At 41.1% G+C, this 22,628-nt stretch overlaps 1 protein-coding gene and 1 pseudogene across 1 annotated transcript; both read right to left on the bottom strand.

The window, feature by feature from the left end:
* Nucleotides 1–1,929: 1,929 nt before the first annotated feature.
* Nucleotides 1,930–13,748, bottom strand: LOC133114534 (immunoglobulin lambda-1 light chain-like). Its single transcript, XM_061224022.1, has 5 exons — nucleotides 13,651–13,748; nucleotides 13,206–13,516; nucleotides 5,626–5,636; nucleotides 2,968–3,002; nucleotides 1,930–2,256 (listed from the first exon to the last, which is right to left on the bottom strand). Exons 1-5 carry the CDS (start codon nucleotides 13,688–13,690, stop codon nucleotides 1,937–1,939), a joined length of 717 nt encoding a protein of 238 aa, XP_061080006.1. The 5' UTR covers nucleotides 13,691–13,748; the 3' UTR covers nucleotides 1,930–1,936.
* A 1,573-nt stretch (nucleotides 13,749–15,321) lies between these two features.
* Nucleotides 15,322–21,669, bottom strand: LOC133114533 (immunoglobulin kappa light chain-like; annotated as a pseudogene).
* Between the last annotated feature and the right edge of the window lie 959 nt (nucleotides 21,670–22,628).

Raw genomic sequence — 22,628 nt, 5'->3', positions numbered from 1 at the left:
AGTGAATTCCCATCCTGCTCAGAGTGTGAAGTTCTCTCCCTTTCTGAAGCAGCTTTAAAGCAGAAGTGAAGCTCAGAGGTTTTTGTCAGGGTGTGAATCACTGTGGTACGACCTCATTAGCTGTGCTGTCCCATGTCCCACAGTAACTGCTGAGTCTCCTGCCTCCACATTGCTAATTATTAACTGATAATCTGTGTTACTCTGGGTGGTGGAGGTGAAGCGGGGGGAGGAGAAACCAGCTCCATATGTAGGCGAGCTCTGAGAGTGGTGGAAATACAGTATATACTGTGGAGCACTGCCTGGAACCTGCTTGTACCAAGAAACATACTGACCATCATCTCTGGCAATACTACAGTCCAAAGTGGCCTTCTGTCCTTTTGTCAGGCTCAGGATTGAGGGTTTCTGTGTCAGAACCTTCTGCCCACAGACACCTGTCAACACAAGAAGAGCATATTTTAAAATGATTACAGAAAGCAACTGATCCAAACCTCAGTCCGGATAAACACATATTCAAATGAAAGTACAAAAATATGTCACCCTGGTAACTTACATGAGAGCACAGCGATGAGAGTGCAGAGTGTCCCCAGCATGTTGTCAGTGTATGGTGTGAACAGCCCTTACTGTCCAGCTGAGAGATGAGCAGGTTGGGGTGTGAGGAGAGGAGAGGCTGCAGGCCCCAGATATAAGGGGCCGGTCAGGGAGATGGAGAGGGAGGAGCCTCTGCTCTCACCCAATCACAGCAGCTAAGGAACCTTCATTCTGTGAATATTATAGCAGGTGTGAATATGTAGCAGGTGTGTGTGTGCACTGTCCATCCTCTCTGCTCTCTGGCCCACAGGTTTTAATACTGCTCTCTCATCCATGCGATTCTGTAACAGACGGCATTGTCATGAGGTTTCTGCGGCAATATTTAAATGTGTTCACATAAGTTCCAGCAACATTATGTGCAGTCTGGTTGAGTCCTCCCCACACCTGCAGGTCTATAAGCAGACATGGGGCTGTGGTTCTGAACTGTGAAAGGAGCTGAAATCACTCCCTCATTCGCATGCTGCTATAAATAAAGAGTGGAAATCCTGCTGGTGTGTTTCAGTAGCGGGGCTGTCTCTCTGTTGCCCTCTGCTGGATCAGCTTGGCTGGACCTTCAGCATCAACTCATTCTTGCTGCCCCCTGCACATCCATCACACAAGCCTATTGTAACATTTCTGTTACATTGTAGCAGTGTGACTGTTGTAGTAATGTGACTGTAATGTGAGTGTACTGGAAGTGTGCATCACCCATTTCTGGCTTATTGTTCATTTACTGCTCTTACCCCCAGTGGCTTCTTTTATCAGTGCAGGTAGAAACATCCTATTGAACAGTGGTCTTCTTCTGCTTATAGTGTATCATATTCTCAAAATATTTATTGCAAGTATTTGAATATGATTAAAAGCAATTAATGCATTTGAACTTGTAATAACTCTGCTCTAACACGCAGATCTCAGAAAATACATTTGTCCATACATTTTGTGCAACTGCATTCCTGAAGTGCCACGGCTGTTTTTTGCTTTCACCTTAAAGAGAATCTACAAACCAGGTAAATATAGTTACCTGTGTAATACACTAGCAAAACCCTGCTTTTTTTCCCCAGAGCCCTGCTTTTGATACTGCAAAATTAAACTTCATTGTTTATAATGTATTTACTCCACTTTTAATTGAAAACTGCAACATTCTTGAACATGCAAAAGCCTTTATTGAATCTCTACACAATCCAAACACAAATATAACCAAAACACACGTTCTAGGAGTAAGAGCATAAAATGATGTTACAATTGAAAGTCTATTCCTGAAATATTCTTTAGGCACTGCAGTAAATCCATTCAGATAATGGGTTGCTTGACTATTACAGATGGAAAAGCTTGCTGATAAAAATACAATTTTAGTAAAGACAGCTACAGTTTACTTGCGGCAGTCTGATTTCTTGATAGTTTTCTCTGACGTTTTAGACCCGACCGATACTTTACAAGCATAAACGCTGTCACTAATCCATTCGGAAGTCATGACGGTTAAGAAACTGCTCAAACCGAAGTTTTTGTCGGATTTCTGTTCGGTGGCGCTTGTAAAAATGCCGCCAGTAACGGCTTTCCCGTCCGATGTCCAACTGACATCAGCGAATCCAACAGACATCTGCGCCAGGCACACCAGTGTGGATTTTCCTGTCTTCAGATCCTCGCTGGACGGAGGCAGGAGAGAGAGTGTAGGCGCAGCAAGAGAAGAGTCTGAAAAACATAAAAATTAAGATATTGGGTTCATTAACAGGCTGCGCCTCTATCGAACGGTAAGTAGCCTATATTTAAACACACCTTAGGAAAACTAAATTGCTACACCCGAAACCTAGAATAGCCTATGAATAGTCAACAAATCGAAACAACATTTCCAACCTAACATTTCATCTGTGGAAGTGAAAAATCCACGGAATGATATTTCATATTACTATAATTAAGGTCAATGTTTCGGCTGGCAATATCAATAATGTTTCAAACAAATCAGTCAGAGATCTTATATCTCGAGAATGAATGGCTACATTTCTGTTATGCATAGTCAATAAGTGTTGCCATGAAAAAATATTAGTTCATAAAAGTGATGTTATTTTTCTAAAACACAAAGCAAACATTTCATTCATAGCAAATCTTGCCAGAAAATATTACAGGAAATATTTTTTTCAAAAAGAATGAATAATTAAAAATATTGCATTTCATGAATGAGACATATTTATGAATTGAAATCAGAAAAGGAGAAAATAAAGATTGTCTTTCTGGTATGAAGCATGGAATTTGCATCTCAACAGTGCATTGTAACAGATAAAACTGCATTTGGTTATTAAACTGTTCAACTTTTAAAATCTAACAATTTATATCAGACAAAACAGCATTATGGCATTGAAATCTGCATATCGAAAATAATTTGCAGAGAAATGAAAAGACACTTACCCGTGATAATCAGTTTAGTGCCTTGGCCGAATACCACAGTGATACAGATGATGCACACCCCCGTACAAAAACCTCAGCTCAGTTTGAACACAGCAAGAGGGAACTGAAACACACTTTGGACTCAACTCTGTACAACTCCTCATAATTCCCTATCAGAACCCACATTTAATCCTCTACAGCACATCTGTTAATTCAGTAACAAACCTCACATGTACAGTCAGCTCCTGAATTGTTGGCTCCTTGATAAAAATGAAGAAAAAGGGCTGCATATAATATTCAACACAGATAGTAATCGATATGTTATGTTCATGCAAATGGGAAAATATACTATAGACTTTATTCCAATACATCTCATGCCTGTTTTCTTTTTGGAAGTAATCTATTTTTTTCTTAAAAACATAGGTGTAGGTGTCAAAATTATTGATACCCCTACAAGTATTCTAAATACAGTCAAAAAAGTAATATTGGCAAAAAATCCTTTCCTCATTAAGTTCATCTCAGTCTACAGGAACTATATTGTATTATCCCATCACTTCCTGTTTCCCGAGAGTAAAAAATGAGGTAACAAGCATGCCATCAGCATGGGAAAAACCAAAAAACTGTCAATTCTGGTAATTACCTACACAGGGACATTATTTCAGATCAGTGGTATAATGGGGCGGCCTGTAGCGTAGTGGTTTAAGGTAAAGGATTAGGACACACAAGGTTCATGGCTCTAATCCCAGTGTAGCCACAATAATATCCACACAGCCGTTGGGCCCTTGAGCAAGGCCCTTAACCCTGCATTGCTCCAGGGGAGGATTGTCTCCTGCATAGTCTAATCAACTGTACGTCGCGCTCGATAAGAGCGTCTGCCAAATGCCAATAATGTAATGTAATGTATAATGAATTCAACAAAGTAGGAGGAAATTCTGGTCATCTCTGCTAGGAAGTTGAGACCTGATCATAGATGTACTGGGCAATGATTCCAGCATACGTCATAGATACTTTAAAGCTAATTTTCTTAATTGATTATTAATTGACAATGTGTGCTATCATGAAGACAATCACAAGATTAAAAATAACCTTTTATTGTAATCTATTACATGTTAGACCATGTACGCTGAATTAAGTGCTTAGGAAATATGCTTTCAGAATCTTCCTCTGTCTCTCTCTGAAACAGACAGGCAGCCTGTGAGATTAATGTCTGTTTTTCCTTGCTTGCACATTCAGATCTTTTGACAAGGTTGGAGTTTATCTGGTGAGTAAATAATAATAATCATAGGTTGTCAGCACCATGTTTTGTCTTTGCCACCGCCCTTGCGGAAAAGTGTGCATAAGAGTCTTACTATGTGTGGTTCACATGACTGAGGTATGAATACATGAGGGAAGGTGACAGTCTAGGCAGGGCTCGGGAGAAAGGTGGGCTAAACAAATAGACAACGAGTGGAAAACATAAAAGGGGAATGATACAATAACAGGGGGAGACGAAAACGTGGACTGGATGCACATAGACCCACATGTAAGACATACGGCTCCGGATTAGGGAGTGGACATTTGCATAGAGTTGGAGATGTAGTGATAGTAAGAAACAGATGCAAACACTTCATTGAAACTAAGCAAGTAATCAGGGATAGCATAGGAAGGTGGAGCTATAGAACAGCATGGAAAATAGGAGTGTTGCGGCTAAATTGGTAGTAATTAGAAATATCGTACTTTACAACATTAACTAGCGAGAGAAGCCGGAGGTAAGGAATACGAGGCTGGAAGAAAATGTTGAAAACCTGGAAACTACCGAAACCACCCGGATAGTGAAGCGCACAGACAGGGGAGTGACTCAGGCTCAGAAACATTCAGACACGGACATCACAGGGGACAAATGTAATAACTATAATGGGAACAATAAACCAGATATGAATGCTACTAAACAAGAATAAACATGAATAAACTCAGGAACATTACACAGTGGTGGTTGCACAAAGTATTAAACCAAGGGTGCCACCTTTGTTTAGGGGAAATATATTTTTTATTGAAAAAATGTGAGAGCTTTCTTAATTCAGTGCCTGGCGAAGAGAACATTCTCCCTTTATGAGGATCAGTACAGCACAGCCAGGTGTATCCAAGAGAAAGAGGATTTTCTTTTGCAGAAAGAGCCCAGTACCTAAACACACTTTTTTTTACTAGGAGCCCCTGCCCCACTAAAGCTCAACAATCTGAAATGTAGTAAGTATACAGTATATTTGTGTATTGGGGAATAGATACTATTGCACATTCATACTATTTTATGATGATGAAATGGCTTCCAGGAATAGGAGGTCTTCATTCAACTGGAGAAAACACTCATCTTCAATGAGATTTTTGAAGCAGCTTTAAAGCAGAAGTGAAGCTCAGAGGTTTTTGTCATGGTGTGAATCACTGTGATACGCCTGCATTAGCTGTGCTGTCCCATGTCCCACAGTAATACACTGCTGAGTCTCCTGCCTCCACATTGCTAATTATTAACTGATAGTCTGTGTTACTCTGGGTGGTGGAGGTGAAGCGGGGGGAGGAGAAACCAGCTCCATATGTAGAAGAGCTGTGAGAGTAGTAGAAACGCAGCATATACTGTGGAGCACTGCCTGGAACCTGCTTGTACCAAGAAACATAAGTGTAATCTTGGGCAATATTACAGTCCAAAGTGGCCTTCTGTCCTTTTGTCAGACTCAGCATAGAGGGTTTCTGTGTCAAAACCTTCTGCCCACTGACATCTGCCAACACAAGAAGAGCATATTTTAAAATGATTACAGAAAGCAACTGATCCAATCCTCAGTCCGGATAAACACATATTCAAATGAAAATACAAAAATATGTAACTTTTCAGGATCTTACCCTGGTAACTTACATGAGAGCACAGCGATGAGAGTGCAGAGTGTCCCCAGCATGTTGTCAGTGTGTGGTGTGAACGGCCCTTACTGTCCAGCTGAGAGATGAGCAGGTTGGAGTGTGAGAAGAGGAGAGGCTGCAGGACTCAAATATAAGGGGCCGGTCAGGGAGATGGGGAGGGAGGAGTTACTTTTGCTATTCAACTAATAGGAGTGTGTGATCATACCGTAGCCACCTCAGGGTAGATAAAATAGATATATTATATGTCTACAAATATAATTATTAAGGCCCTTGGTCAGATCTACCCTTTATATACTAAATCATATGTATTTGTATCAGGATTTAAATGGGAAAATTTGGACAGAGTGAAAGCTTTGTGTGCCCTGTGTAATACAGGATTTCATCAGTGAATGTTCTGTTCAACATTATAGAGAGACATGTATTTAAGATTATGAACTGGATTATTAGTGTAGAATAATGCTTAGGAAAATGGGCTTGTAACTCAAAAGCTGTGGGTTTGATTCCCAGGTAAGGCACTGCAATTACACCCTTCTGTTTTTGAAGAAATAGTAAATGACATGTTACTGATTGTCACAGCAGGTAGGGGTTTTTGGGGCAGAAATAGCATTTGCTTGCAGAAGTCTTGAATTGGCTGGCCTGTCAGATACAGTGCACAATGCTGCTCCCCCAGATGCCAATTATGGAGCACGTCACTGGCTGTTGTGCTGATTTGGTATTTTTTTGGTGATTGACCACCAGTTTGCATTTTCATTATAAGTTGTAGACTCGGTAAATAAAGCTGTTAATGGCTGTGGGTACTGCTTTGCTTTGTCTGTGTAATGTGGAGTCTCCTAAGAAAGGCTTTTGAGACGTTAAGAAAGACATTTCTCAGATATTCCATTCCAGGGGGAGGGGACACAATCCTGCAGGAAAGAAATCACTTGGGGCACTAATCATGGAAACCCAGCAGATACTGTGGCCACAGGTTTCTGACACCTGTGATCTGGGCCTTGTGCAGTTACTGACATGGTTGAGGACTCCTGGTTCAGCTTGAGTGAATTCACATCCTGCTCTGAGTGTGAAGTTCTCTCCTTTCTGAAGCAGCTTTAAAGCAGAAGTGAAGCTCAGAGGTTTTTGTCATGGTGTGAATCACTGTGATACGTACTCACTCACAGAGCTGTCCCAAGTTTTACAATAATACACTGCTGAGTTTCCTGCCTCCACATTTTTAATTATTAACTGACAGTCAGAATTAGTTTGACATTTAGAAGAGAAGTGACTGGAGGAGAATCCAGCTCCATATGTGGGAGAGCTGTGAGTGAGGTGGTAATACAACACAAACTGAGGAGCTCCACCTGGAACCTGCTTATACCAGCGAGCAGCACTACCAGTCACAGTCCCCAGGTTACAGTCCATAGTGGCTGTATCTCCTTTACTCACTGTCAGAACAGGAGGCTTCTGTGTCACCACTGTCACTCCACTCACACCTGGGTAATGAAATGCTTTTGTGAGATCATGAAAATCATATTCAATTTCATGCTAACATCTTATTTAGCAATATTGAATGTTCTTAAATCAATTAAATATTTAAGATAGTTGTTCGGATCATTAGCCGTTTCTTACATGAGAGCACAGCGATGAGAGTGCAGAGTGTCCCCAGCATGTTGTCAGTGTGTGGTGTGAACGGCCCTTACTGTCCAGCTGAGAGATGAGCAGGTTGGAGTGTGAGGAGAGGCTGCAGGCCCCAGATATAAGGGGCCAGTCAGGGAGATGTAGAGGGAGGAGCCTCTGCACTCACCCAATCACAGCAATCCTTCATTCTGTGAATATTAATTTGGTGGCAGCACCTATCTCACAGTCTAGTGAACATTTTTGTGAATTAATTCTTCTCCAGAGATCCTATGGCTGCGCAGAAGTGTAGCAGGTGTGTGTGCATTGTCCATCCTCTCTGCTCTCTGTCCCACAGGTTTTTAAAGGAGCTCAGGGACTGTTTTTAATGAGACACACCCACTCACAATGGCGACATGGAGTCTGCAACAGCAGGTAGGAGTGACCACATTCATCCCAATAACCTCTTTCCCAATTAACCCCACACAATCAGATTATATTTAAAGGAAGTACCACTGCCCCTCCAGTGACTGTAAATCCCCAGATGTGATGAGCACAGCTTCCTGTATCTCTGCTCCCTGTTCCAGTGGCTGCATGTGGTATGTAAATACACAGCTTGTGTATGTCCAGAGTCTGTGCTGGCTTTTGCCTCGCTTGCATAGAGTATGTAACCGGCCTGATGTGAAATGCTGTTGCAACATTGTGCAAATATCAGCATCACATTACATTCATACTGGCACACCCCTCAAACTCTTCACAAATTGACATTATTTTACTTTAGTCATACCAGTGTAACAATGTTGTTATTATTTGAAAGACACTTTGTGAGAAAGTTATATACTGTTCTCCCTGTCCCATCCACGCGGTTCTGTAACAGACGGCATTATGATGAGGTTTCTGTGGCAATATGGAAATGTTGTCACAAAGTTCCAGCAACATTATGTGCAGTCTGGTTGAGCCCTCCTCACATGCAGGTCTATAAGCAGACATGGGGCTGTGGATCTGAACTGTGAAAGGAGCTGAAATCACTCCCTCATTTGCATGCCGCTATAAATAAAGAGTGTGAATCCTGCAGGTGTGTTTCAGTAGCGGGGCTGTCTCTCTTTCGCCCTCTGCTGGATGAGCTTGGCTGGACCTTCAGCATCAGCTCATTCTTGCTGCCCCCTGCACATCCATCACACAAGCCTATTGTAACATTTCTGTTACATTGTAGCAGTGTGACTGTTGTAGTAATGTGACTGTAATGTGAGTGTACTGGAAGGGAGTGTGCATCACCCATTTCAGGCTTATTGTTCATTTACTGCTCTTTCCCCCAGTGGCTTCTTTAATCAGTGCAGGTAGAAACATCCTATTGAACAGTGGTCTTCTTCTGCTTATCGTGTTTCATATTCACAAAATATTTATTGCAAGTATTTGAATATTATTAAAAGCAATTAATGCATTTGAACTTGTAATAACTCTGCTCTAACAGGCAGATCTCAGATACATTTGTCCAGACATTTTGTGCAACTGCATTCCTGAAGAGTCATGGGTCTGCTGTTTTTTGTTTTCACCTTAAAGAGAGTCTACAAACCAGGTAAATAAAGTTACCTGTGTAACACACTAGCAAAACCCTGCTTTTTCCCCAGAGCCCTGCTTTTGATACTGTAAAATTGTTTATAATGTATTTACTCCACTTTTAACTGAAAACTGCAACATTCTTGAACATGCAAAAGTCTTTATTGAATCTCTACACAATCCAAACACAAATATAACCAAAAAACACGTTCTAGGAGTAAGAGCATAAAATGATGTTACAATTGAAGGTCTATTCCTGAATTTTTTTTTTTTTTGGCCTTTTTCAGCTTTATTGGACAGTATAGTATAGAGAGACAGGAAGAATGGGAGCAAGAGAGAGGGAAAGACATGCGACAAATGTCAGACAGTCAGATTCGAACCGCTGACGTCACGGTTCGTAATGAGCATATGGTTAGTGCTCTACAGGCTGCGCCACCAAGACATCTCCCTTCCTGAGTTCTTATTTTTGTTCATGTTTGTCACAGTTAAATGTTTCAGATCAAACAAATTTAAATATTATTCAAAGACAACACAAGTAAACACAAAATGCAGTTTTTAAATGAAGGTTTTTATTATTAAGGAAGAAAAAAAATCCAAACCTACATGGCCCTGTGTGAAAAAGTGATTACCCCCCCTGTTAAAACATAACTTAACTTAATCAAGCGTTTGCAATAACTTGCAATGAGTCTCTTACAGCGCTGTGGAGGAATTTTGGCCCACTTATCTTTGCAGAATTGTTGTAATTCAGCCACATTGGAGGGTTTTAGAGCATGAACCGCCTTTTTAAGGTCATGCCACAGCATCTCAATAGGATTCAGGTCAGGACTTTGACTAGGTCACTCCAAAGTCTTTATTTTGTTTTCTTCAGCCATTCAGAGGTGGACTTGCTGGTGTGTTTTGGATCATTGTCCTGCTGCAGAACCCAAGTTCGTTTCAGCTTGAGGTTACAAACAGATGGCCGGACATTCTCCTTCAGGATTTTTTGGTAGACAGCAGAATTCATGGTTCCATTTATCGCAGCAAGTCTTCCAGGTCCTGAAGCAGCAAAACAGCCCCAGACCATCACACTACCACACCATATTTTACTGTTGGTATGATGTTCTTTTTCTGAAATGCGGTGTTACTTTTACGCCAGATGTAATGGGACACACACCTTCCAAAAAGTTCAGCTTTTGTCTCGTCAGACCACAGAGTATTTTCCCAAAAGTCTTGGGGATCATCAAGATGTTTTCTGGCAAAATTGAGACGAGCCTTAATGTTCTTTTTGCTCAGCAGTGGTTTTCGTCTTGGAACTCTGCCATGCAGGCCATTTTTGCCCAGTCTCTTTCTTATGGTGGAGTCATGAACACTGACCTTAACTGAGGCAAGTGAGGCCTGCAGTTCTTTGGATGTTGTTGTGGGGTCTTTTGTGACCTCTTGGATGAGTCGTCACTGCGCTCGTGGGGTAATTTTGGTCGGCCGGCCACTCCTGGGAAGGTTCACCACTGTTCCATGTTCCATGTTTTCGCCATTTGTGGATAATGGCTCTCACTGTGGTTCGCTGGAGTCCCAAAGCTTTAGAAATGGCTTTATAACCTCTTCCAGACTGATAGATCTCAATTACTTTCTTTCTCATTTGTTCCTGAATTTCTTTAGATCTCGGCATGATGTCTAGCTTTTGAGGATCATTTGGTCTACTTCACTTTGTCAGGCTGGTCCTATTTAAGTGATTTCTTGATTGAGAACAGGTGTGGCAGTAATCAGGCCTGGGTGTGGCTAGAGAAATTGAACTCAGGTTTGATAAACCACAGTTAAGTTATGTTTTAACAGGGGGGGTAATCACTTTTTCACACAGGGCCATGTAGGTTTGGATTTTTTTTCTCCTTTAATAATAAAAGCCTTCATTTAAAAACTGCATTTTGTGTTTACTTGTGTTGTCTGAATAATATTTAAATTTGTTTGATGATCTGAAACATTTAAGTGTGACAAACATGCAAAAAAATAAGAAATCAGGAAGGGGGCAAACACTTTTTCAGACCACTGTATGTTATGTTCGTGCATTTGGGAAAATATACGATATACTTTTATTCCAATACATCTCCTGTCTGTTTTCTTTTTGGAAGTCATCTATTTTTTTCTAAAAAACATAGGCGTAGGTGTCAAAATTATTGAAAATATATACAAGTATTGTAAATAAAATCAAACAAAGTAATATTGGCAACAAGTCCCTTCCTCATTAAGTTCATCTCACTCTACAGGAACTATATTGTGTTATACCATCACTTCCTGTTTCCCTAGAGTAAAAAATTAGGTAACACGAATGCCATCAGCATGGGAAAGACCAAAGAAAAGTGCGTATAAGAGTCTTACTATGTGTGGTTCACATGACTGAGGTATGAATACATGAGGGAAGGTGACAGTGTAGGCAGGGCTCAGGAGAAAGGTGGGCTAAACAAATAGAAAACGAGTGGAAAACATAATAGGGGAATGCTACAATAACAGGGGGAGACGAAAACGTGGACTGGATGCACATAGACCCACATGTAAGACATACGGCTCCGGATTAGGGAGTGGACATTTGCATAGAGTTGGAGTTGGTAGTGATAGTAAGAAACAGGTGCAAACACTTTGCTGAAACTAAGCAAGTAATCAGGGATAGCATAGGAAGGCGGAGCTATAGAACAGCATGGAAAATAGGAGTGTCGCGGCGGGGGGGACAGAGGAACCAGAAGCAGACACAGGGGTGAGGAAAAATGGCAGGTTTTTAATGACGGTAGATGAAGGGGCAGACAGAGCGTAATCCAAACAGGCGATGGGTCAAAACCGGGAAGGCAATCGAAAATCAGGGCAGAGGTACAAAGTCCACAAAAATGAGCGGAGAGTCCAGGGAAGCAGGCAGGGGTCGTGAACAGATATCCAGATACAAAAAAACAATAAAACCAGATGGAATGCCACAAAGGCAAGGGCTTGGGAAACAAGGACTCAGGAATAAGGGGCCTAGAACAGGGTGAATGAATAAAAGTGCTTGGGACTCAAATCAGGACAAGATGAACTAGCAAGGTGCAACTGAAAAGGACAGGTATAAATACACAGGGGAATGAGACAAACTAGGAAGGGCATGGGAGTGAGGGCGGTCTAACAAATAAACATCAGTTGAGAGTGCCACATGAAAGGGTAATAACACAATAACGAAGGGGAAACAAAAATGCGGAATGGATTCACAAAGACACACGTAATAAAAATGGCTCCGGACGAGGGAGTAGGCAATTGCACAGGATCAGGAGATGTAGAGATACGAGACACAGGTGTGAACACTTCGCTGAAACTAAGTAAGTAATCAGTGATAGAATAGGGAGGGGGAATTACAGAACAGAATTGAAACTGGAGATGCGCTAGTAAGTTAGTTACGTGATTAAATCTAAACTACCCTATTTAAGCAACTGTTAGTTTGTTAGTTAGACAGACAGTAAGTGTATTAATATGATTAGTTCTGTACAATATCTAAATTGGTAGTAATTAGAAATATCGTACTTTACAACATTAACTAGCGAGAGAAGCCGGAGGTAAGGAATACGAGGCTGGAAGAAAATGTTGAAAACCCTGAAACTACCGAAACCACCCGGATAGTGAAGCGCACAGGCAGGGAGTGACTCCCTCAGAAACATTCAGACACGGACATCACAGGGGATCACGAATGTAATAACTATAATGGGAACAATAAACCAGATATGAATGATACTAAACAAGAATAAACATGAATAAACTCAGGAACATTACACAGTGGTGGTTGCACAAAGTATTAAACCAAGGGTGCCACCTTTGTTTAGGGGAAATATATTTTTTATTGAAAAAATGTGAGAGCTTTCTTAATTCAGTGCCTGGCGAAGAGAACATTCTCCCCTCATAATGAGCAGTACAGCACAGCCAGGTGTATCCAAGAGAAAGAGGATTTTCTTTTGCAGAAAGAGCCCAGTACCTAAACACACTTTTTTTACTAGGAGCCCCTGCCCCAATAAAGCTCAACAATCTGAAATGTAGTAAGTACTATACAGTATATTTGTGTATTGGGGAATAGATACTATTGCACATTCATACTATTTTATGATGATGAAATGGCTTCCAGGAATAGGAGGTCTTCATTCAACTGGAGAAAACACTCATCTTCAATGAGATTTTTGAACCAGCTTTAAAGCAGAAGTGAAGCTCGGAGGTTTTTGTCATGGTGTGAATCACTGTGATACAGCTGCACTAGCTGTGCTGTCCCATGTCCCACAGTAATACACTGCTGAGTCTCCTGCCTCCACATTGCTAATTATTAACTGATAGTCTGTGTTACTCTGGGTGGTGGAGGTGAAGCGGGTGGAGGAGAAACCAGCTCCATATGTAGGAGAGCTCTCAGAGTAGTAGAAATACAGTATATACTGTGGAGCACTGCCTGGAACCTGCTTGTACCAAGAAACATAAGCTTCATCTCGGGCAATATTACAGTCCAAAGTGGCCTTCTGTCCTTTTGTCAGACTCAGCATTGAGGGTTTCTGTGTCAAAACCTTCTGCCCACTGACACCTGTCAACACAAGAAGAGCATGTTTTAAAATTATAACAGAAAGCAACTGATCCAAACCTCAGTCCGGATAAACACATATTTAAATGAAAATACAAAAATATGTAACTTTTCTGGATCTTACCCTGGTAACTTACATGAGAGCACAGCGATGAGAGTGCAGAGTGTCCCCAGCATGTTGTCAGTGTGTGGTGTGAACGGCCCTTACTGTCCAGCTGAGAGATGAGCAGGTTGGAGTGTGAGGAGAGGAGAGGCTGCAGGCCTCAGATATAAGGGGCCGGTCAGGGAGATGCAGTGGGAGGAGCCTCTGCACTCACCCAATCACAGCAGTAAAGAATCCTTCATTCTCTGAATATTAATTTGCTGGCAGCACCTATCTCACAGTCTAGTGAACATTTTTGTGAATTAATTCTTCTCCAGAGATCCTATGGCTGCGCAGAAGTGTAGCAGGTGTGTGTGCATTGCCCATCCTCTCTGCTCTCTGTCCCACAGGTTTTTAAAGGAGCTCAGGGACTGATGTTAATGAGACCCATCCACTCACAATGGCAGCATTGAGTCTGCAACAGCAGGCAGAAGTGACCACATTCACCCCAATAACCTCTTTCCCAATAAACCCCACACAATCAGATTATATTTAAAGGAAGTACCACTGCCCCTCCAGTGACTGTAAATCCCCAGATGTGATGAGCACAGCTTCCTGTATCTCTGCTCCCTGTTCCAGTGGCTGCATGTGGTATGTCGACACACAGCTTGTGTATGTCCAGAGTCTGTGCTGGCTTTAGCCTCCCTTGCATAGAGCATGCAACCGGCCTGATGTGAAATGTTGTTGCAACATTGTGCAAATATCAGCATCACATTGCATTCATACTGGCAAACCCCTCAAACTCTTCACAAATTGACATTATTTTATTTTAGTCATACCAGTGTAACAATGTTCTTACTATGTGACAGACACTTTGTGAGAAAGTTATATACTGCTCTCCCTGTCCCATCCATGCGGTTCCGTAACAGCCGGCATTGTGATAAGGTTTCTGTAGCAATATGGAAATGTTGTCACAAAGTTCCAGCAACATTATGTGCAGTCTGGTTGAGCCCTCCCCACACCTGCAGGTCTATAAGCAGGCTGTGGTTCTGAACTGTGAAAGGAGCTGAAATCACTCCCTCATTTGCATGCCGCTATAAATAAAGAGTGTAAATCCTGCAGGTGTGTTTCAGTAGCGGGGCTGTCTCTCTGTTGCCCTCTGCTGGATGAGCTTGGCTGGACCTGCATCATTAGCTCATTCTTGCTGCCCCCTGCACATCCATCACACAAGCCTATTCTAACATTTCTGTTACATTGTAGCAGTGTGACTGTTGTAGAAATGTGACTATAATGTGAGTGTACTGGAAGTGTGTGCATCACACATTTCTGGTTTATTGTTCATTTGCTGCTCTTACCCCCAGTGGCTTCTTTTATCATTGCAGGTAGAAACATCCTATTGAAGAGTGCTTATAGTGTATCATATTCTCAAAATATTTATTGCAAGTATTTGAATATTATTAAAAGCAATTCATGCATTTGAACTTGTAATAACTCTGCTCTAACAGGCAGATCTCAGATACATGTGTCCATACATTTTGTGCAACTGCATTCCTGAAGTTTTTTGCTTTCACCTTAAAGAGAGTCTACAAACCAGTTAAATAAAGTTACCTGTGTAATACACTAGCAAAACCCTGCTTTTTTCCCCAGAGCCCTGCTTTTGATACTGCAAAATTAAACTGAATTGTTTATAATGTATTTACTCCACTTTTAACTGAAAACTGCAACATTCTTGAACATGCAAAAGTCTTTATTGAATCTCTACACAATCCAAACACAAATATAACCAAAACACACGTTCTAGGAGTAAGAGCATAAAATGATGTTACAATTGAAAGTCTATTCCTGAAATATTCTTAAGCCACTGCGGTAAATCCATTCAGATAATGGGTTGCTTAACTATTACAGATGGAAAAGCTTGCTGATCAAAATACAATTTTAGTAAAATTGTGTCAGACAGCTACAGTTTACTTGCTGCAGTCAGATTTCTTGATAGTTTTCTCTGACGTTTTACACCCGACCGATACTTTACAAGCATAAACGCGGTCACTAATCCATTCGGAAGTCTTGACGGTTAAGAAGCTGCTCAAACCGAAGTTTTTGTCAGATTTTTGTTCGGCGGCGCTTGTAAAAATGCCGCCAGTAACGGCTTTCCCGTCCGATGTCCAACTGACATCAGCGAATCCAATAGACATCTGCGCCAGGCACACCAGTGTGGAGTTTCCTGTCTTCAGCTCCTCGCTGGACGGAGGCAGGAGAGAGAGTGTAGGCGCAAGACAACAGTCTGAAAAACATAATTTTATATATTGCTGCGCCTCTACCGAACGGTAAGTAGCCTATATTTAAACACACCTTAGGAAAACTCTATTGCTACACCCGAAACCTAGAATAGCCAACACATCGTTCTATGGAAGTGAAAAATCCGCGGAATGATATTTCATATTACTATAATTCAGGTAATTTGCTCCAATTTTTCGGCTGTCAATATCAATAATGTTTCAAACAAATCAGTCAGAGATCTTATATCTCGAGAATTAATGGCTACATTTCTGTTATGCATAGTCAATTAGTGTTGCCATGAAAAAGTATTAGTTCATGAAAGTCATATGTGTTATTTTTCTAAAACACAAAGCAAACATTACATATTTAATCTTGCCAAATATTTTTTATCAAAATTATTATTTTTATCATAATTTAAAATATTGTGTTTTATGAATATAAGACATATTTATTCATTGAAATCAGAATATGAGAAAATAAATATTGTGTTTCTGGTATGAAACATGGAATTTGCATCTCTACAGTGAACAAATGAAGCTGCATTTCATTATTAAACTGTTAAACTTCCTTTTAAAATCCAACAATTTATATCAGACAAAACAGCATCATGGCATTGAAATCTGCATATTGAAAATAATTTGCAGAGAAATGAAAAGAGACTCACCCGTGACAATCAGTTTAGTGCCTTGGCCGAATACCACAGTGATACAGATGATGCACACCCCCGTACAAAAACCTCAGCTCAGTTTGAACACAGCAAGAGGGAACTGAAACACACTTTGGACTCAACTCTGTACAACCCCTCTTAATTCCCTATCAGAACCCACATTTAAACCTCTACAGCACATCTGCTAATTCAGTCACAAACCCCACATGTACAGTCAGCTCCTGAATTGTTGGCTCCTTGAGAAAAATGAAGAAAAAAGGCTGCATATAATATTCAACACAGATAGTAATCTATATGTTATGTTCATGCATATGGGACAATATACTATATACTTTTATCCCAATACATCTCATGTCTGTTGTCTTTTTGGAAATCATCTATTTTTTTCTGAAAAACATAGACATAGGTGTCAAAATCATTGATACCCCTACAAGTATTCTAAATAAAGTCAAACAAAGTAATATTGGTAAAAAAATCCTTTCCTCATTTAGTTCATCTCAGACTACAGGATCTATATTGCGTTATTCCATCACTTCCTGTTTCTCTACAGTACAAAATGAGATAAAAATCATGCCATCAGCATGGGAAAAACCAAAGAACTGTCAATTCTGAAGAGACATGTGGTAATTACCTACACAGGGACATTATTTCAGATCAGTGGCTTAATGAATTCAAGAAAGTAGGAGGAAATTTTGGCAGAAAATCTGGTAATCTCTGCTTGGAAGTTGAGACCTGATCATAGATGGATTTCCCCACTGGGCAATGATTCCAGCATACGTCATAGATACTTTGAGGGTAATTTTCTTAATTGATTCTTGATTGACAATGTGTGCTAACATAAAGACAATCACGAGATTAAAAATAACCTTGTATTGTAATCTATTACAAATTAGACCATGTACGCTGAATTAAGTGCTTAGGAAATATGCTTTAAGAATCTTCCTCTGTCTCTCTCTGCAACAGACAGACAGCCTGTGAGATTAATGTCTGTTTTTCCTTGCTTGCACATTCAGATCTTTTGACAAGGTTGGAGTTTATCTGGTGAGTAAATAATAATAATCCTAGGTTGTCAGCACCATGTCTTGTCTTTGCCACCGCCCTTGCGGAAAAGTGTGCATAAGAGTCTTACTATGTGTGGTTCACATGACTGAGGTATGAATACATGAGGGAAGGTGACAGTCTAGGCAGGGCTCAGGAGAAAGATGGGCTAAATAAATAGACAACGAGTGGAAAACATAATAGGGGAATGATACAATAACAGGGGGAGACGAAAACGTGGACTGGATGCTCATAGACCCACATGTAAGACATACGGCTCCGGATTAGGGAGTGGTCATTTGCATAGAGTTGGAGACGTAGTGATAGTAAGAAACAGGTGCAAACACTTTGCTGAAACTAAGCAAGTAATCAGGGATAGCATAGGAAGGTGGAGCTATAGAACAGCATGGAAAATAGGAGTGTCGCGGCGGGGGGGACAGAGGATCCAGAAGCAGACACAGGGGTGAGGAAAAATGGCAGGTTTTTAATGACGGTAGATGAAGGGGCAGACAGAGCGTAATCCAAACAGGCGATGGGTCAAAACCGGGAAGGCAATCGAAAATCAGGGCAGAGGTACAAAGTCCACAAAAACGAGCGGAGAGTCCAGGGAAGCAGGCAGGGGTCATAAACAGACATCCAGATACAAAAAAACAATAAAACCAGATGGAATGCCAAAAGTCAAGGGCTTGGGAAACAAGGACTCGGGAATAAGGGGCCTAGAACAGGGGGAAGGAATAAAAAGGCGTGGGACTCAAAACAGGACAAGATGAACTAGCAAGGTGCAACTGAAAAGGACAGGTATAAATACACAGGGGAATGAGACAAACTAGGTCGAGCATGGGAGTGAGGGCGGTCTAACAAATAAACATCAGGTGAGAGGGAAACAAGAAAGGGTAATAACACAATAATAAGGGGGAAACAAAAATGCGGAATGGATTCACAAAGAAACACGTAATAAAAAAGGCTCCGGACGAGGGAGTAGGCAATTGCACAGGATCAGGAGATGTAGAGATATGAGACAGACACGAACACTTCGCTGAAACTAAGTAAGTAATCAGTGATAGGGAGAACAGAATTGTTAGACTTATTAGATGCGCTAATAAGTTAGTTATATGATTAAATCTAAACTACCCAATTTAAGTGACTGTTAGTTAGACAGTAAGTGTATTAATATGATTAGTGATGTACAATATCTAAATTGGTAGTAGTTAGAAATATTAACTAGCGAGAGAAGCCGGAAGTAAGGAATGCGAGGCTGGAAGAAAATGTTGAAAACCTGGAAACTACCGAAACCACCCGGATAGTGAAGCGCACAGACAGAGGAGTGACTCATCACAGGGGATCACAAATGTAATAACTATAATGGGAACAATTAACCAGATATGAATGATACTAAACAACATGAATAAACATGAATAAACTCAGGAACATTACACAGGGGTGGTTGCACAAAGTATTTAACCAGGGGTGCCACCTTTGTTTAGGGGAAATTTTTTTTATTTAAAAAATGTGAGATTTAAAAAATTCAGTGCCTGGCGAAGAGAAAACTCTCCCCTTATAATGAACAGTACAGCACAGCCAGGTATATCCAAGAGAAAGAGGATTTTCTTTTGCAGAAAGAGCCCAGTACCTAAACACACTTTCTTTACTAGGAGCCCCTGCCCCGCCAAAGTTCAACAATCTGAAATGTAGTAAGTACTATACACTATATTTGTGTATTAGGGAATAGATACTACTGCACATGCATTCTATTTTCTGATGATGAAATGGCTTCCAGGAATAGGTCTTAATTCAACACTCATCTTCAATGAGATTTCTGAAGCAGCTTTAAAGCAGAAGTGAAGCTCAGAGGTTTTTGTCATGGTGTGAATCACTGTGATACAGCTGCACTAGCTGTGCTGTCCCATGTCTCACAGTAATACACTGCTGAGTCTCCTGCCTCCACATTGCTAATTATTAACTGATAGTCTGTTTTACTCCGGGCGGTGGAGGTGAAGCGGGTGGAGGAAAAACCAGCTCCATATGTAGGAGAGAAAGAGTAGTAGAAACGCAGCATATACTGTGGAGCACTGCCTGGAACCTGTTTGTACCAATAAACATAATTTTCATGTCGGGCAATATTACAGTCCATAGTGGCCTTCTGTCCTTTTGTCAGACTCAGTATTGAGGGTTTCTGTGTCAAAACCTTCTGCCCACTGACACCTGTCAACACAAGAAGAGCATATTTTAAAATTATTACAGAAAGCAACTGATCCAAACCTCAGTCCGGATAAACACATATTCATATGAAAGTACAAAAACTTTTCTGGATCTTACCCTGGTAACTTACATGAGAGCACAGCGATGAGCGTGCAGAGTGTCCCCAGCATGTTGTCAGTGTGTGGTGTGAACGGCCCTTACTGTCCAGCTGAGAGATGAGCAGGTTGGGGTGTGAGGAGAGGAGAGGCTGTAGGACTCAGATATAAGGGGCCGGTCAGGGAGATGCAGAGGGAGGAGTTACTTTTGCTATTCAACCAATAGGAGTGTGTGATCATACCGTAGCCACCTCAGGGCAGATACAATAGATTGTATGTCTACAACTATAATTATTAACGCCCTTGGTCAGATCTACCCCTTAGATACTACATCATGTGTATTTGTATCAGGATTTAAATGGCAGTATTATACAGAGTGAAAGCTTTATGTGCCCTGGGTAATACAGGATTGGATCAGTGAATGTTCTGTACAACATTGAAGTGAGAAATGTACTTGAGATTATGCACTGGATTGTTAGTGTAGAATAATGCTTAGGAAAATGGGCTTGTAACTCAAAAGCTGTGGGTTTGTTTCTCAGGTAAGGCACTGTAATTACACTCTTGAGCAAGTTACTGAAATCGGATTGCTTCAGTAAAATATTCAGTAATGTGATGTCCTAGCTTCTGTTTCAGAAGACATAGTAAATGACATGTTACTGATTGTCTCAGCAGGTAGGGGCTTTTGGGGCAGAAATAGCATTTACTTGCAGAAGTGTTGAATTGGCTGGGTGGCTGCACAGATACAGTGCACAATGCTGCTCCCGCAGATGCCAATTGTAGGATCACGTCACTGACTGTTGTTGTTGTGCTTATTTGGTGTTTTATTTAGTGATTGACCACCGGTTTGCATTATTAGTTGTAGACTCTGTAAATAAAGCTGTGAATGGCAGTGGATACTGCTCTGTTTTGGCTGTGTAATGTGGAGTTTCCTAAGTAAGGCTTTGCAGACGTCTGTAGTACAGACACTCCAGAGCACCAGAGTCCCTCACTTCCTCCATGTGTGAATGCTGATAGACGCTGTGTGACTCCTGGTGTGGGAGGGTCAGGGGGAGGGGACACAATCCTGCAGGAAAGAAATCACTGGTGGCAATACTCATGGAAACCCAGCAGATACTGTGGCTACAGGTTTCTGACACCTGTGTTCTGGGCCTTGTGCAGTTACTGATATGGTTGAGGACTCTTGGTTCAGCTTGAGTGAATTCACATCCTGCTCTTGAGTGTGAAGTTCTCTCCTTTCTGAAGCAGCTTTAAAGCAGAAGTGAAGCTCAGAGGTTTTTGTCATGGTGTTAATCACTGTGATACGTTATCTTTAGCTGTGCTGTCCCACGTTAGACAGTAATACACTGCTGAGTCTCCTGCCTCCACATTATTAATTATCAATCTATAATCAGATTTACTCTGATGATTGGATGTGAACGGGTGGAGGAGAATCCAGCTCCATATTCAGGAGAGCTCCAAGGGTGGTAGAAACGCAACACAAACTGAGGAACTCCACCTGGAACCTGCTTGTACCAGTGAGCAGTATGATTAGTCACAGTCTCCAGGTTACAGTCCATAGTGGCCGTATCTCCTTTACTCACTGTCAGAACAGGAGGCTTCTGTGTCACCACTATCACTCCACTCACACCTGGGAAATAAGAAGCTCACATAAGAAACATTTAAGTTGCATTTAAATTTTAGAATAGAGATGAATATAAGTTTCTTACATGAGAGCACAGTGATGAGAGTGCAGAGTGTCCCCAGCATGTTGTCAGTGTGTGGTGTGAACGGCCCTTACTGTCCAGCTGAGAGATGAGCAGGTTGGAGTGTGAGGAGAGGAGAGGCTGCAGGCCCCAGATATAAGGGGCCGGTCTGGGAGATGCAGAGGGAGGAGCCTCTGCACTCAGCCAATCACAGAACAATGGTTCATATTTGTACAGAGCTATTGAAGCAAAGTAAAAAAAGACACAGGGCTCTCACCACTCTAAATTAAATTTGATGTAAATAAATATAAAATATCACTTTTCTTTTTACGGGAGAGATATTACAGAGCATAATAATCAGCTGAGCCAGTTCAATGGCATACTGTGTTATTTCTCCACATTATTACAGGTAAATTTGATTCATAATATTCTGCACTTGTTAAAGCAAGAATGTGAACTGAGAGCATATCTGACATTAATGGTGCTGGCCTAACCAATCAAGCAGAGGTGCTGACATTAGCCAATGGGATTGTACAGCCAATCAGCAGTCATTAGGAAATAAATACATGATTACAGTTTATTTGGACACAACACTGGAGTCAGCAGCCCCTATTGCTGGACCATTCTCTGTGTGGTGTGTTACAAACTCACACAGGACTGAAAAGGTTTTTTTTTATGTTTGAGCAAGGAACTGAGAATCATGAGTTTATTCATTTTTATTTTTGGAGTGAATGCATGTTTTTGGGGCAGTACGTGAGCTGAGCAGTATTTGTGTCATAGTGAATATCTTTCAGGATAGACTGCACATTGCATTACAGAAGAAATACAGCTGTTCAGTAATACCCTACACATGATGGGGTGGAGAGATCCTGGTTCAACTTGAGTAAATGCACACCTTCTCTCTTCTTATTTCTGAAGATGTTTTAAAGCAGAAGTGAAGCTCAGGTTTTTGTCATGGTGTGAATCACTGTGATACCCACTCGTTATCCCATGTGTTGCAGTAGTACACTGCTGAGTCTCCTGCCTCCACATTTGTAATGATTAACTGACAGTCAGATTTAGTCTGACATTGAGA

The sequence above is a fragment of the Conger conger genome, chromosome 16, assembly GCF_963514075.1.
Source record: "Conger conger chromosome 16, fConCon1.1, whole genome shotgun sequence".
Taxonomy (NCBI): Eukaryota; Metazoa; Chordata; class Actinopteri; order Anguilliformes; family Congridae; genus Conger; species Conger conger.
This window is presented reverse-complemented; position numbering and strand designations above follow the sequence as displayed.